The sequence below is a fragment of the Salarias fasciatus genome, chromosome 4 (assembly GCF_902148845.1).
Source record: "Salarias fasciatus chromosome 4, fSalaFa1.1, whole genome shotgun sequence".
NCBI lineage: Eukaryota > Metazoa > Chordata > Actinopteri > Blenniiformes > Blenniidae > Salarias > Salarias fasciatus.
In genome coordinates, this window is record NC_043748.1 from 12,468,785 (window position 1) to 12,484,810 (window position 16,026).

At 40.4% G+C, this 16,026-nt stretch overlaps 2 protein-coding genes across 2 annotated transcripts; one reads left to right on the forward strand and one right to left on the reverse strand.

Annotated features, from left to right (window-relative positions):
* Positions 1-7,503: 7,503 nt before the first annotated feature.
* kdelr3 (KDEL endoplasmic reticulum protein retention receptor 3) lies at positions 7,504-11,151 on the forward strand. The gene is made up of 5 exons (XM_030089165.1): positions 7,504-7,890; positions 8,275-8,375; positions 8,864-9,022; positions 9,111-9,363; positions 10,245-11,151. Exons 1-5 carry the CDS (start codon positions 7,800-7,802, stop codon positions 10,286-10,288), a joined length of 648 nt encoding a protein of 215 aa, XP_029945025.1. The 5' UTR covers positions 7,504-7,799; the 3' UTR covers positions 10,289-11,151.
* An 860-nt stretch (positions 11,152-12,011) lies between these two features.
* Positions 12,012-13,362, reverse strand: LOC115387292 (GTPase IMAP family member 7). The gene is made up of 2 exons (XM_030089959.1): positions 13,329-13,362; positions 12,012-13,149 (listed from the first exon to the last, which is right to left on the reverse strand). The coding sequence occupies exons 1-2, from the start codon at positions 13,360-13,362 to the stop codon at positions 12,137-12,139; spliced, it is 1,047 nt and encodes a 348-aa protein (XP_029945819.1). The 3' UTR covers positions 12,012-12,136.
* Between the last annotated feature and the right edge of the window lie 2,664 nt (positions 13,363-16,026).

Consider the following 16,026-nt stretch of genomic DNA (forward strand, 5'->3'; position numbering starts at 1 on the left):
GGAGAGAGTCATCGTAGGCACGGCGGTGTGGAGGGGTGAGCGGGCAGTAATGAGTGCTCCTCTAACATGAGTCACACGGGGAGGGCGATCAGGGCAGAGAGAAGGTGTGAGGCCAGCAGCGCAGCATTTACATCTGATTTTAAAGGCTTTTCAATGGGTTTGAAAAAGTGGCACTGTTCTGATCCGTTAAATGGAGAATGAAGAAAACGGGAGTTTTTAGTTGTAAAAACACGTCGGTCGTAGAGCAGAAGCTTTTGTGGTTTGCTTTAGCCTCCAGATTTTACAGGTGAATTAGTGCTCAGGCATAATGCCATGATTTACAGAAACAGCTTTTTTAAATACAAACACGTTTTATACACTATTCCTGATTTCTTTCATCTGATTTTAGATCATATTTAACATTGTTGACAAACATAAGAAGGAATGTTGACAGGAACGTAAATATATGAATAGTTTGTTCTATATTTTTTCATTTCATTTTAGATTTTTTTTCTTCATCCTGTAAGATTTAACAGAGTGTGTTTTGTTAAGATTTTATGTATGTCTGATGAAACAAGTAGTTTAGGTTTTGAGCTTTTTAACCTTTTGAAGCTTTGATAATCCACCTGGTCGTTTCAGCTGTCTCCAGTGTGACAAGGTGCTGTCTAGTAAAATTAGGTCAAACGATGAAAGATATGAATATAATCATTCAGTTCACCTGATCAGAATCATTTCACGCTACTGAGATTCGCTCTTCCTCCCTTCTGTGTCTCTTTGTAAATCAGTTTAATAGGACGTGAAAGCTAATCAATAAAACCCTGCTCTCACCTCTGTTCATCACGAGCCGGCCCACAAGGAGGCGGTCAGCTGAGCTGAGGACGATTCCCACGCTTCTATCTCATCCCAGACAACCTCCGTCTTGGCTTCATTTCAGTATTTTTGTTTTTCCACATTTAATCTTTGTGAGCAGATTATGGTTCCTCATTCACAGTAAAGAGGGAAGGGGAAAAGGAATATAAAGATATGAGATATATTCTAGAGAGTATTCTATGTTGAATTGTCTTTTTTTTATTGAAAAGTTTAATATCTGCTGGAAAGAAGAGTCTGTGGTGGCAGGTCGTTTTGCACTGCATATGTGCCAAAACCAAAACATGAAGCTCACCTATAACACCCATTTTATCCTATTTCATAATGACATTCTATTTCACCTTCTTCCTCCTGAGTTTTAATCTGTTTCAGCAGACCTCAGTGTTTTGCTGTACCCAAACAACACCTGTAAGTCACTCATACTTTGCTCTCTAATAACACATTTTTTTTTTTTTTTTTTTGCAACACATGGGTGACACACCGACATTACCTTTCAGCCACTGTTAAGTTTTTGGGGACATTAAAAGTTAGTTTGTTCACAGTCTGAGCGGATGCTGTTTCCTGACTGCTTCTGAAAAGGCATTTAGGGCTGTCGCCATAAACTGGGTCAGAGTGACGCAACCAAAGCAACACAGATCAATAAGATGCCCCTCAACAGCTCATTTGTGCCTCATACAAACCAAAAAAGATGACTTAATATTAAACTTTCACTGTGAGATACTGGAAGTGTTTTGCACTGAAATCATCTGTTTTGAATAACAGGTTGTTTTTTATGTTCTTCATCATTCAACAACAGTGTTTTTATTGTTGTTTTTTTTATTAATATTAGATGAGAACTCATAGCCAAACTTTTTTTTTTCCATTTGCCTGCAGATATATATAAAAAAAATGAAAACTTTTTTTTTATAAATATCCAAATGCTGTATGTGGCCTGTTGAGATGCAGCCTAATTCATCTCAGTGTTGTTTCCTTTAAAATGAACGTGAGCTCCAGATTTTCAGTGTGTGACAGAGTGGTGTGACTCTCCTCTTGATCGTACTGACACAGTTGTTTCCATGATGCCTGAACTTCAGTGTGTCTGACGCAGGGGTTTTTTTTTAGGACCACAATCCTTTTTTGGAAAAAAAAATAGAGAGAATATGCACAAATAATAATAATTTAAAAAAAAAACTTGGCAAAGCTAAAACGGATCCTAAAATCTGACAAGCAGATTCAAAAAGTTTCTAAAAAAAAGAATTCAGAATTCTTTGAAAGAACTTTTTCTCTGCACATCTTCTGATCCTGAAATACTGTTCACTGTGTACTCACCCTGCGGATCAGTTGTTTTCTTCCACTTGATTGGAATTTGAAGTGATTTAATACACGAAACAGATGAAAATCCACTTTTACTGTCCAGCAAAATGTTCCCACATCCTTGGATTCATGTGTTTTTTTTTTATCCTTTCCTTCATTCTTTCCTTTTAGTTTCTTTCTTTAATTTCTCCTTCATCCCTTATTCATTGTTCCATCCTTGTTGTGTCTCTCTGTTAATCCTTTATTGTCCTCCGGCGCCTCCTTCGCTGGTCATAATCCTGTCTGTACGCACTTTCCTGTGTGTACTCACACACCCTGAGCTGAACACGCTGTGTCAGTCTTCCCACCGCAGAGCGTTGGCCCAGGAGGGAGGGAGAGATGGACGGAGAGGAGAGATAATACGAAAACAAAGAGAGGAAAAAACAGAGGAAATGAGTGTGGAGTGAGCGCTGCCACTTCTTCGTGCACTCTGAGCGTGTGTAGGTGTCGAATAACACCTGATGGGTCCACGTACACGAACAGGAACTTGTTTGAGTCATGATTTCTCATCCGACTCTCTTCAAGGAACACCAGAAATGGCAGCGGGTGGGAGACAATAAGTGCATGTGCCAATCAGAGCTGGGAACCGCATCCCCTTCAAGATTACAGCAACGTCCAGCTCTTGACTTAAGTGGTTTCTAAATGTGCTGCAACAGGTTTCCCTGCGTCATCCAGCGGTGAATTGCACTTTCAGTTAAAGTGCAGGGATGTTTCAGTAGTACTTCCTCTCACGTGTGCTTGTTCCACAATGGAACACTTCACATGTACAGGGACGGTGTTAGAGTTTCACACTGATTGAAGGATTCAGAGAAGGATTATTGTTTTGAAAAATGAATTACAATATCATGTCAAGACAAGAGCAACAACGATTATTTCACTCTTTATAAATGGACATACAGAGACTCCTTTACAGAAAACAGAAAATCTACTTCAAGAATCATGAAGTTTGAAAACAATACTTCCATCTTTCAGAAGACACATGAAAAGGGGAGAAAAGGAAAACTTAAATTATTCACAATCGAACGTGAAAACTTCATGAAAACATTGGGTTCATTTACTTTGGTTTGTCTTACAATTTTGCCAAACTTGACTTGTTTTGTGCGCATCGTTCTGGAATTCAGGTATTTAAACAACTTTTACCCACTTCTTGCTGCCACATTGTTTCAGGACAGTACTCTGGACTGTTATTGAGGCTTTTGCTAAAGCCGTGACTGGTACTCCTGCTTGTTTGACTGTTTTTATTATCATTTTGAAATACGATTAAAAACATCTTTTGAAAACTGAATCTGCTTCATTGTGATTTCTTTTTAGATCATTTTTGTGATGCCTTTGTTAAAATTAAGTCATACTCGCCTTCCTTAAAACAACATTTCACGTATGTGATGTAAACATTAGTTGTTAGAATATACTTTTTTATTGTTCCAATGAAACTGACCCATTCTCACTGGGCTCAACACAGATACCTGCTTGTCAAACTTCTATCATACAAGTATTCAAAGTATGGACCAAGCAGATCTGTTTCTATGGAAACTGCAAACATCCCCTCGACTCCTTCCTCCACCCACAGCTCTCCGTAGCACCCCCCACACAGCTCCTGGATCTCTGCCTCCTGTTTTTCTTTTCTCCAATCTAAGTGATCAAACAGGGGGTCTTTCTCTTTTCAAAGCCTCCTCCTCTGAATAGAAATGTGGGAGTTCTTTCAGCCCATATGACTGAATTCTCAGAGGAAGCACGAGGGGGTGGATGTGGATACAGTGCAGTTGGAAAGCAGCAGTACTGAGATCAACAGAAAACATGTACTTGGAGGACAGACGGAGAGCAACAGGTATGCTGAGAGGGGTTTTTCTGGGGTCAGTCGGACATGGCAAGGAGTCATGATGTCGCCACAGGAGATCCATGTTTTGTGTGAATGCCACAGAGAACAGGACATGGAGCGAACTGAAAAACCCACTTATGAACAGAGGGTAACATGCAAACTACACAGATAACCATCCAATCTGACTGAAAGCAAGGGTCTTTTCAACATCATACTTTTTGGCCTTTCTTTCCTCTCAAACCAAAATTAATAAGCAATGAAGGAAAAAAAGAAATGACTGAATCATATAAGCCCAAAGTCACTCTGAGTTTGTAGTTTTATCTTTTTGCGAGTTGATTTGTTTAAATCTTTCCAGTAATTTGAACTTTGCACAACTTCCAAAATGATACCTAATGATTGCGTTAAGCCTCATCTTAAAGATAACAGAAGGCTTCACCTATAAAAGTCTCAGACCTAACAGCCAGGAGCCTTTGAATGGAGCGACACGCTAAAAGAGAAAAAAACAGAAATGAAGGCCTCGGTCTGATGGCAGCAGAAGGAGATTGAGGGTTTCGCAGACAGGTTGATCTGACATTCACACACAGCTGATCATCTGAGGAGAGGATGACCAGGCAGATAGACCTCTGCAGGGCAGTCCAGACTGTGTGGATGTATAAATAGCTCCTAATCAGGCCTGGGTGTCAGATTAGTTCCCATAACCTTTTGCTTAGCACACAGTCATTACGGTGCCCTACGTATAAGTCAGCTCTGTCCAGGGGATGTCCTCTACTACACACCAGGGACATTTTTAGCATTTTTGACATGTGTGTCAGTGTCTCCGATATCTTTTATCTTTGGGTTTCAAGAATGGTACTGGTTACACATCTTTGCTGTTTCATGATGGAGCTGTTATTGCTGCAACACAAACACAGGATGTGACTCTAGTGAGGGTTTGTTACAACAGATCCTGTGAACAGTTCCTTTTCCAATGTTTTAAATAAATTTTAAGCAATGGAATATTTTTTGAGGAAGTATTATTAGCCCATATTACTTTTGTCATTAATGATGTTCAGTGTTTGAAGCTTAAATTTGTCTTTTGAAGGTTTTCTATGATGAAATTTTTTCGATCTGTGAATTGACTGAATGTGTGCCATTCATTTTATTTATTTTCTGAACTAAAATGTTGAGCTTTGTTTTGTCTTTCATCAGAAAGTGCACCCTGTAGCTGATATCTGAAACTTAAAAAAGCATAAAGGAACACAAGTTAAATCCGTAGACATATTACTCACACAAAATCCATGATTTAAGTATGACAGTATTAAGTATTAAATAATTTACATCATGTTACATGGTCAAGTCAAAAAGGTTTTCCCACTGTGGAAAAATTACAGCGCAGAGTTGGTCATGCTCTTCACCGGAAAAGTGTCACAACTGAGCATCTCATTTTGCAGATTTATCAAGAATAAATTTCCTGATCACAGTTGTTTTCTACCTCACTTCTAATGATCTGACAAACACTAATATTTCAACATTTACAACCCAGCAACAACAACCACAAGGCCCATCTTCTGCGCTGGCTGCTTCAGGGGTGGATCAAGGAGCTGTGCACTTCACTGGTCCGTGCGCAGTGCCCCCTCATTTCTCTGCACCACCACACATGTTCTCAAAGTGGGCTGAAAGCATTTCGTGTGTAATCTCAGGTGCTGATTTTACTGCATCAGAAAGTGAGAGTAGGATGAGGATGGGGGCTGGATGTGTGTGTGTGTGTGTAAAGTCAACGTTCAAGTTGAATTTGTAGATTAGAGTAAAGAGCGAGGTGGAGGTGGTGGAGACAGTTGGATTTGATGGGAATAGAGGGTTGAATGGTTTGTCACTGAGTCAGGTATCAAAATTAGGCAGAAACCGATGTCAACTGAGAGAGTGTGAACACGATAAACCTTCGAGAATGCAGGCAAACACATGATCTTTGGTGTTATTTAGAGGTGCAAAAACACAAGACACAATCATTGCTGACTATATTTTTCTTGCTGTCCACTAATATAATCCATTGGGATTAATTCAAGATAATCTTCCTTGCATCAATTACATCAATTAGTTTTAAAATAACTTTACATACCCTCCCTTGTCACAGCACTTCTGTTCAATGCTTTGAATAACTGTCAGTCTGTTATAGTTTGACATACATTTTCAATTAATGTTGCGATGATTTTTTTTTCATCCAAAAAAATGCAGCTAAGCTTTATAAGGTGCGACTTTATTGCTAAGTAAGCCAAAATTAGCTTTGACAAGCTGTGCATGGAGCTTGTTCTCACAGGGAGTGCATACAAACTCCACAAAGAAATGCTCCAAACCTGCTCAAAAGAAATCAGGGCTATTCTCTCTGTGAGGCAGCATTGCAAATGACGACTTCACGGTGTGGTCTATACGTCTGAAATGTGGTTTGTTTTGTGGAAAACATGGAAAAAAGGAAGGAGGAGTTTTATGCTCTACAAAGCTGTATATTATTGCTCAGTACAGTAAACAACACTCAGTATAATTATATTTCACATGCGTGTATTGTATATTACTGTGGAACATCATCAAATTTTGAATGTGTAATAGATGTAAATAATCCTGACACTATAGCTTGATTTGTTTTTTTTTAATTGGATGCCGTTGTTTTCTATTTCTTGAACTTTTAGTTAATGTAACATGTTAAATTTGCTTTATATAAATGCAAAACAATGCTCACTTCAGACACAGGGAATTTAACTTTTTCAAAGGGTTGAAGTAGCCTCACGTGAATAAGGTTATCCCAGGCCCCTATTATGATTCCCTCCAGCTCTGGTTGCATTGAAATATTATTAATTCACTAAATATTCATTATTTTATTATGATATATAATAATGTGAATTATTATTATTCTAGCACCAAATTATAGTAAAAACAAACATCACATTTATTTTTTCATCTCAGCACATTATAAAGTATTTTGGCTCAGTCAAAATACAGTCTACAGTCTTTGAGACAGTCTGTATGAGTAAAGAACAAGAAGAATACACAGTACAGCAAATTACTGTTGTTAAAAAAAAGCATTAAGAGATTTTTCAGAGGTTTCAGACAAAGATGAACATCCTTTTATCTTTTTTCTCATTTTGTATGACAGAACCATATGAAATATGATAGATAGATAGATAGATAGATAGATAGATAGATAGATAGATAGATAGATAGATAATATGCTGCCATCTGCTGTCCAATCCTCTGAATGGCAAATCATTCATCATAAAATGGTTCAGTTACGAATTCTGGCATTGTAAACTGCCTTCAAATAATATTGTAAAACTGTAATGTAAAAAAAAATGATGAACTATATAATTCATTTATCATCATCATCCGGTTATACTCTGAAGGTTTATTTGTAGTGATCTGTTGGCGTTTTACTTTGACAAGGCTATACCGGAAGCGGATGTCTTTACTTTTGAAAACGTCGGACCGGAAGCGGACGTATGTTTGTTTTTATGGTGTATAACTTCACATTGATTTTTTTTTTTTTTTTTTTTTGGTCAGACCTTATCGAGCTGTCAGCCACGTCACCTCCTCCGGAGCTACTTGTGCCGCCTGGACGTTTCTGCTGAGTTTATTCTGAAACTCGTCCGTTTGCACGTTTCTCAGGAAGACGCCTCCGAAGCGACCCGCGGCTTCTGCATATCTCTCTTTTCTTTCATTTTATCGCCCTCTCCTCCTGATCTGGAGTTTCTTCGCTTGTCCGGTGTTCACTGGACGTCCCAGGCCTGAGGGGTGCCACTTCCATTAACTGTGCCGTCTGAAGAAGGAGAGAAACAGCATGAATATCTTCCGTCTGGCCGGTGACGTGTCACACTTGGTGGCGATCATCATCCTGCTGCTGAAGATATGGAAGTCCAAATCCTGCGCTGGTAGGATCACACATCTCTAACACACACACACACACACACACAGTTTGAGTGCACTTAATCCACACGCTCCCTGCAGCTGTATGCATGTTTGCTGCTGTGCAGTAAAGTACCAGGAACCCTGTCTTAGTGGACACATTGCTGATGTCTACATTGTGCAAGATATTTGCACAGGAGTATCTGGAGAAGTGCAAGCTACGTGGCAATGTTTGATGAAGTTAGCTGATGACTGCTCCACCTTTTCATAGCATTGCCTGCTTTAGATTTCCTAAAACATGATCCACTACTTTTGTCCTGGACCAGAAAGTGTCCGGATGCGTCCAGATATCAGCTGCTTGTGAATACAAATCATGAATTATTAAATTGTGTCTTGTGTCTTTATCCCAGGCATCTCTGGGAAGTCACAGGTGCTGTTTGCACTCGTCTTCACCACCAGGTACCTGGACCTGTTCACAGTCTTCATTTCTGCCTACAACACAGTGATGAAGGTGAGACTGCTTCAGCATTGATGGATGAACTCTGAGAATTGGAGAAACTGGAACCTTGTCATCGAATTTAGTTTTAAAAGAACTGAACAGTGTTCAAGCTCCAATATGTTCAGAGATATGGCAACAAACAACAGATAAGTTGGACCATAACCCACTGTGGTGTAATAATATGTTATTACAGTTCAATTTTGTCTAAAAAAAATTGAAATTATTTGGAAAAGTCAGGAAACACAGCAAGGAATGAACTGCATATGAGTTGGATAGATTTTAGGTGCCTTAAATTAAGGTCCATTACTCATTTATTGTGGTTATCTATAGAAAAAAAACACTACAACAGAGGTAGACTCTCTATAACCACGTTTGAATTGGAAATTAACGGTGCGAGCATGCCTTTGCATTGTGAGTGACACAATCTTTCCTGCTGATCATGTTTCACAGCATATTCATGCATTTTTTCCAGCTGTGAGTATTTTTGTTTCTGCTCTCAGGTGGTGTTTCTGGCTCTGTCCTATGCGACCGTGTATCTGATCTACATGAAGTTTAAGAACACACACAACTCGGAGAACGACACGTTCCGGGTGGAGTTCCTGCTGGTGCCCGTCATCGGGCTCTCCTTCCTGGAGAACTATGCTTTCACCCCCATGGAGGTAAATAAAACATCGTAGGCTACCCACTTAGATACCTTTGTACTTCACAACTCATGTTTATTTCTTCATTTTCTCTGATTCCACTCAGATCCTGTGGACCTTCTCTATATTTCTGGAGTCGGTGGCAATCATGCCGCAGCTTTTTATGATTACCAAGACGGGCGAGGCGGAGTCCATCACGACCCACTACCTGTTCTTCCTCGGCCTCTACCGAGCCCTCTACATCGCCAACTGGGTGTGGCGCTACCACACGGAGGGCTTCTTCGACCAGATCGCAGTGGTGTCGGGCGTCGTGCAGACCATCTTTTACTGTGATTTCTTCTACCTTTATGTCACAAGAGGTGAGTGGAACTTGGAAGTGAAAACTGTGATCTTGCCATTAGGTGTGCACTGGAAGAAATTAGATTTATTTGGAGTTTTTGGTGTGGCTAAAATAAACAGCGACCTATAATTGGTCCTGTCTTTTCAGTTTAAGAGGTTATGTGTTCTTCATGTCCGTGTTTGATAGTGGTGGGTGGGAACTCCAAAAGTTCTGATTTCAGAAGTTCCAGTTTAGAATGTACACGTGGAAAGAAGAGTGAGTTTCACAAATAAATGACAAGCTGGTATTCATATTATAGGAAATGATGCTTTTGATGTCGGGATTACTTAATTCTTGTACACTAAACTAGTCAGACCATGGTCACTTCACCGTAGTGTATTTGCTACATATCACAGCTCTGTTTTGAATTTATCACGTCAATCCTTCCTACAGTTGAAGTTTATGAGTCTATTATTAGTCTAAGTTTATTGGACTAAACAACTGAGATGTATTTCGAGTCATTTCATCAGCACAGTTGACCAAAGTTCATCCAAACCTTTACATAATGTTCTGTTAGAAGTTTTCCCATTTCCTATTGAGAAGTGCAGAATTTTACTTTATTTTTTATTTTTTTTTTTAATGTATTTTTGGAGTCAGAATTTCCCTCTTCTTAGTTCATGGCTGGAATGTGAAGCTGAATCAGGTTTGGTGACTGCGGAGGTGTCTAATTTTAGACGTTCGCTCCACTTCAACACACCCAGACCTGATCAGTGTGTTAATTAGCTCTGCGGAAAACAAGCAGCTGATGAGGAAATCAGGTGTGTTGGAGCTGGGGAGTTTCGGCACCGCCGAGGGGGATGACTGACTCGGAGAAATCCAAAATCTCATGCTGACTTTGTTTTCGTTCTTCTGTCCCTGCAGTGCTTCGAGGGAAAGGGAAGATGTCCCTGCCAATGCCTGTTTGAAAAAGCAGGCCACCCATCTGTGCCTGCCGCAGCTCGGTGGGATTGATTTTCTGTCTGATTGGTACTTTGTATGCGAATCTGTATGTTTGCGAGTGTGTGTATATATACACCGTGTGTTTGATTTAGTTTGGTTTTCTTCCTTTGAGATGGAAATGTGTCGCTGATGATCACAAGAAGCTAAAATTCAAAAAACACGATGGAATCCGTCCATAGTTTTCAGTTCAAGAGCAGGGAGTCACTGTTTCTCTGGAGAGTCTTCAATTAACCGTTTTGATTCCAACTGTCAAGAATGATGAACCCTGAAAAAAAAAAAGAAGAAGAAACGTCTTTTGTGCACTTCAGCACTCAGGTAGATCGTATGTAGCTTTAACGTCCACACAGCTGTAGGACTGAACAGTTTCACATCAGTTTTGTTACACGTCATTCAAACACTACCACGTCTTGACCAATACCAGAGTATATATGTTTAAAGTGTCTTCTTTTTCGTCTCTCTCTCTTCAAAACTGTTTTTTTTAACTCAAAGTTAAGCTTTGATATCAGTTTTCATTGAGATTCTTTTGCAACTTGATGGCCCATTTTGAGCTTGAACTCTTCCTGAAATTCGATGTAACTTGTAAGATTATGTTCAAGAAGACTTGTTCATGTTCACTTCTATTGAAAAATGAGAAAGTCTTTCTGACTCCACTGTTTATGCAAACTGTTTCACTCCCAAGTGTGTTACTTTTGTGCATTTCCGTTTCCTTATTGCCTTTTTGTGTTTTAGTTCCAATATCTTAATGGGTGATTTAAAAAAAAAAAAAAGGGCTAAAAATACTATTGTTTATGTCCCATGAAGCCAAAGCCTGAACAGGAAGCTGCTGCAATGTTTATCAAATGGTTTGTCTTTCTTAAGTTAGTATCTTAACTGAACTGTCCTGTAGAGTCGGGTATAAAAATGGGAATATTTGCGTTTGTTGGAATTCTTTAACAGACTAATCTTTTTGTCACATAAAAATGTATTAGTCACGGCAAGATGAATTGCAGTTTTTTATGACTTTATTATACAGTGAATTCTTTCAAATCAGAAGGTGTGGTTCTTTCCTTTCTGCTGTCATATCACATGAGAGACACAGGGATGTTTACCTTTACACACACACACACACACAGCCATGGCCTTTCCCCTAGGATTCAGGAAATGCAATGATAAAGACATTAAAAACAGGACAGTGTTGCTGGTAAGTCTTATTTTTCAATACATCTTTTTATATTTTCATTGTAAACTAAATAATTTCTGGTAATCCCTGGTAATTTATGCATTGAATTTATCAGCCTCATGAAGAAAACAAGATTTTTGTTCAGCACTTTGCAGAGAAATGCGTCATCCGGTGTCACTAAAAAAAAAAAAAATCAGAAAATTCACAACAGCACAAAGTAAAAGATGCTGAGAAGTGTCCAGCAGTGAATTGTGGCTTTAATCATGGCTGGTGGTTGTACAGATGACTGCAGAGATCAGCTTCAAAAATATAAAGAGACATGATGTTCTAAACCAGGGTTTCTTAACCCTGGTCCTTGAGGCCCAGTGGGATGTTTTACCTCTCTCCCAGTTGGAACACACCTGATTGCAATGAGAGCTAATTACTGGGCTGCTTGTAAAGAAGCCCAGTAATTAGTTCTCATTGTAATCAGGTGTGTTCCAACTGGGAGAGAGGTAAAGCATCCAGGACACTGGGCCTCGAGGACCAGAGTTAAAAAGCCTGTTCTAAACAATCCAGCTGCAATCACTTGTGAAAATATCTTTAAACAGCCAAATACATACATTTCTAAATGTAATGATCGACCAGTGCTGTTGTCAGGCCTGCCTCCCGTCTCTCAATGCAGGAAAGTCTTCCTGTGTTTAAACAGCACCTTGCTTCCTTCCCTCACGGCTCCTCCCACCGCTTTGGCGGCTGAAGTGATGGAGAGCGGCGATGCTGCCAGGGCCGCCGCCTTCTCCACCACCTTCACCTTCTTCACTGCTTTGCCCTTCCCTTTGTCCTTCCCCAGGATCCCGGCCCCCTCTGCGGCCCCTTTCCCCAGCGCCGTCACCAGCTCGCACCAGAACAGCTTCTCCGCCCTCCTCCTCTCCTCCTCATCCTCTTTCCTCCTCCTTTCTGAATCAGAGGTCAAGTCTTCTTTGCCCTCAGGCTCCTTGTGAAAGAACCTGCCCTCGTCTTCTTCCAGGATCTTCTCTCGGGCCTCCTTCAGAGCACTCTCAGCTTCCCTCAGCATCTCACTGCTGTAGCAGTTGCCCTCATTGTCTCTCACCAGTTTGTCCACCTTCTTGAGGAGCTGCCGGACTTGTTCCTTTGCGTTGTCCTGGCTGCTGTTGTCGAAGGTGTGATACCCTCCTTGGCAGCTGCTGACGAACTCAAACAGCTCAGGACTCTCCTCCAGGAAGTCCTCGATGCTTTTACCCTGCAGCTGGTCCGCCCAGGTGAACAGCACCATGGTGAAGCTGGCGGCTCCAGGCCCGAACCGGGCCTTGATCCACCCCAGGGCCTCCCTCTCCTCCTGGGTAAACCTACCGGGCTGCAGGGTCACCAGGAAGACGTGCGGCCCCGGATTGGACAAAGCAACAGCCTCTCCCACCTCGTCCATCAGCTCCTGAGGGGACATCTGAGTGTGGAGGAACCCCGGGGTGTCGGTGACAGAGATGCTGCGTCCGTCGACGGTCCCATTCTGTCTCTTGCACCTTCTTGTTACGGAACAGGGGGACACTTCCACCCAGAAGGCGGAGCGGCCCAGGATGGTGTTGCCTGAGGAGGATCTGCCTGTCCCGGTCCTGCCCAGCAGAACAATCCTCAGGGGTCCAGCTTCTGCAGAGGGGGGGCATCCTTCACTCACTGCATGCAGTCACAGAACATCTATTATTAATCAGACTGCTGTAATATAATAGACAGTAAATTGGAAAAATCAAGATTTTAAATAAAATTTGGTTTTATTTAGAGTAGTATGACGATTCATTTTAAATCTTAAGGCAGAAGATGTGATCACAAGTAAAGAGGGTAAATCCTCCACATACCTTCATGTGACTCAGCATTTTCAGACGCAGACATCCTTTCAGAAAAAAAAAAAACTGATAATCAGCTAACCGCTGTGCCGTGGGAAGGGATTATTCTCCTTAATGTTCTGTATTCTGGCTGCCATTCAGGCGGTGTCTTGCTCCAGGATGTAGTTAGATTCCTATAAAAACACAGGACGCGTCCGTGCAGCTGCAGGCTGCTGGCTGCACACTGCCACCTTCATGCACTTCATACCCTATGAAATATTATTATACAGTGATTTCTGGTGTAGAAAAACAATAAAAACATTGCATTTTATTAATAATCTGATCACCACTGTTTATCATTCATCTGTAAAATAAATATTGACGTATTTCGGAATTTAGGAACGATTTGATGTTGTAGTTGGAGTTTGTGGCCACTAGAGGGAGGCAAATCCCCACAATGCTGTTGATCATCGACTCACGTTCACATAAAAATGAAATACATTATGGTGTCAGGTTCAAGTTGTCAGATACCTACTCATAAAAAGGATTAATATAAATGACCACCAAGAATAACTACGATGAAATCCTTCACATAGTTATGTAGTCAAGTTATACATACCAGAATAGCATGAAATAAACTCTGAAATTAAGCTTAAGGAATTAATATTTACTATTATAATCACTCCAGATGATGCAATAAAATAAAAATATCATTATATTCATGAAGTCTCTTTGCACTCATAGACTTAATTGTTCAGATCAGTTTAGATGTGAACAGAAAACCAAGAATCAATAATTCTGTTAGATTTACAAGGCATTAAAAAAACAGAGAGAGAGAGAGAGAGAGAGAGAGAGAGAGAGAGAGAGAGAGAGAGAGAGAGAGAGAGAGAGAGAGAGAGAGAATACTTCTGTTAAGAGCATCTAGCACCTTAACATTCTTCCGTATGTTAAGTAGAAACAGGCGAAGTTGATCAGCCAACAGTAAATAAACATGTTGTGGGTAAACAGGACTGACCCTTTGATAAATGTTATGATTTATCTGCCTGGGTGCGTCCACTGCATCAAAGATAAAAGTGCATAATGTCAAGCATGAAAACCACAATCTTTCTCAGAATCGGTTTGAAAAAGAAAATCTCTGGTACAGGTGAGGCAAAGCAGGTATTTCAGAGCCCATTATAGGTGTATTGCTAATGTTATTTGAAAAAAAGTGCACATGCACAAATATTAGTTCATATATTTCAAATATTACTAGTTTTTTAATGAAAAGAAATCTGTTAGTTTTCCACTTTATTTAAAAAAACGACGAATGCATTATAGTGTGATTTCTAACCCTCACCACTAGAGAGAGATGTGGCCTCAGTTGAGCACATCCTTCAGAGAATGTCCCTGTTTTGTTTTTCAATTTAGCTCTGATCTCCTAATCAGAAACTTTCAACTTTTAATTATAATTTCACCATGTTGCACTTTATCTGTTGTTACTGTTTGCACAGCATAGCTTCTCTGTTCAGACCAGTAATAATTAGAAAGACACCTCACAGAAGATTGGTCCGAAGATTAATTATCCTTCATAACAGATGTTTTCATGTTTGCTCTCTCTGAGAACGATCAGGGTTTTGCTATTAATGCAGTAGTCCGCATCCCTTCAGTGTGTGTGTGTGTGTGTGTGTGTGTGTGTGTGTGTGTGTGTGTGTGTGCGTGTGTGTGTGTGGTAATACATCTCTATGTGACAGCACATTTTTTTGCGATCATGGTGAAGCCTGATGAGCGCCAGCCTGATGCCTCCCTGTCACTGTGATTGATTTGTGTAACTGCAACACAGGAATCGAAGTGTGAGGCGACATCAAACAAGGACGAGCTTGTCGACAGCTGTCAGCCTGGGCATGCTGGGCTGTCCACAGGTCGCCAGTCCATCAATTTTCCAATACACATGTCCTGTCATTGTCGAAAGAAGCTGAAGTTCCTCAGGGCAGGGAGAACATGCAAACTCCACACAGAGAGGTGCAGCAGTCTGAAAAGTATTTATTTTATCCCTATATATCCCTATAATTCATAGGAATTACTTTAATACACAATTAAATCAAAATGAAAGTCCATTTCCAAGGCGGTCCTGTGACAAGCCACACACTGACTTCTACTGAAAGCAGGGAGCTGAAAGATGATCCTGTCATGATCAACTTTTCCACTTTATTCTCACATTTTTCACTCTCGCCACAGTACATTGCTGCATTTTGCACCTGCAGTGAAGAGGCTCCCACCTCCGTGATTCCATCAAACCACATATTTGTTACATATTTCTCCACCCAGATGCTCTGTAGAGGAAGGTACCAATGAACAGATGCAATGATCTCCTCCAAAGCTGTGAACTCGTTGCTTCCTCTTCAGCACATCTTTTGCTACATACTGCACATGTGCTACTAAGTAGGTAATTGACATAAAATAAGACATAACATACATACTTTTTTTTCAAGACTATTGGATAACATTAGTTTGCCTTTCCTGCAGCACTCATTTATTTACACTTTTCTGTTTGTAGTAATGTTTCCTTGCTGCATTTGAGAGTAGACATCTGCCAAAATAACGCTTGGACAGAAGTGGTAAATTGGAATATTGAGTAGCAAACATTCACACGGGCAAAAGAAATGCAGCCAAGTGTGGAAGTTTCTTTTTAAATGCTTCCCGTTGGCTGAATTCTCTGAGTCTAATAAGTTTGTTTATATTGCTCCCTGAAGCG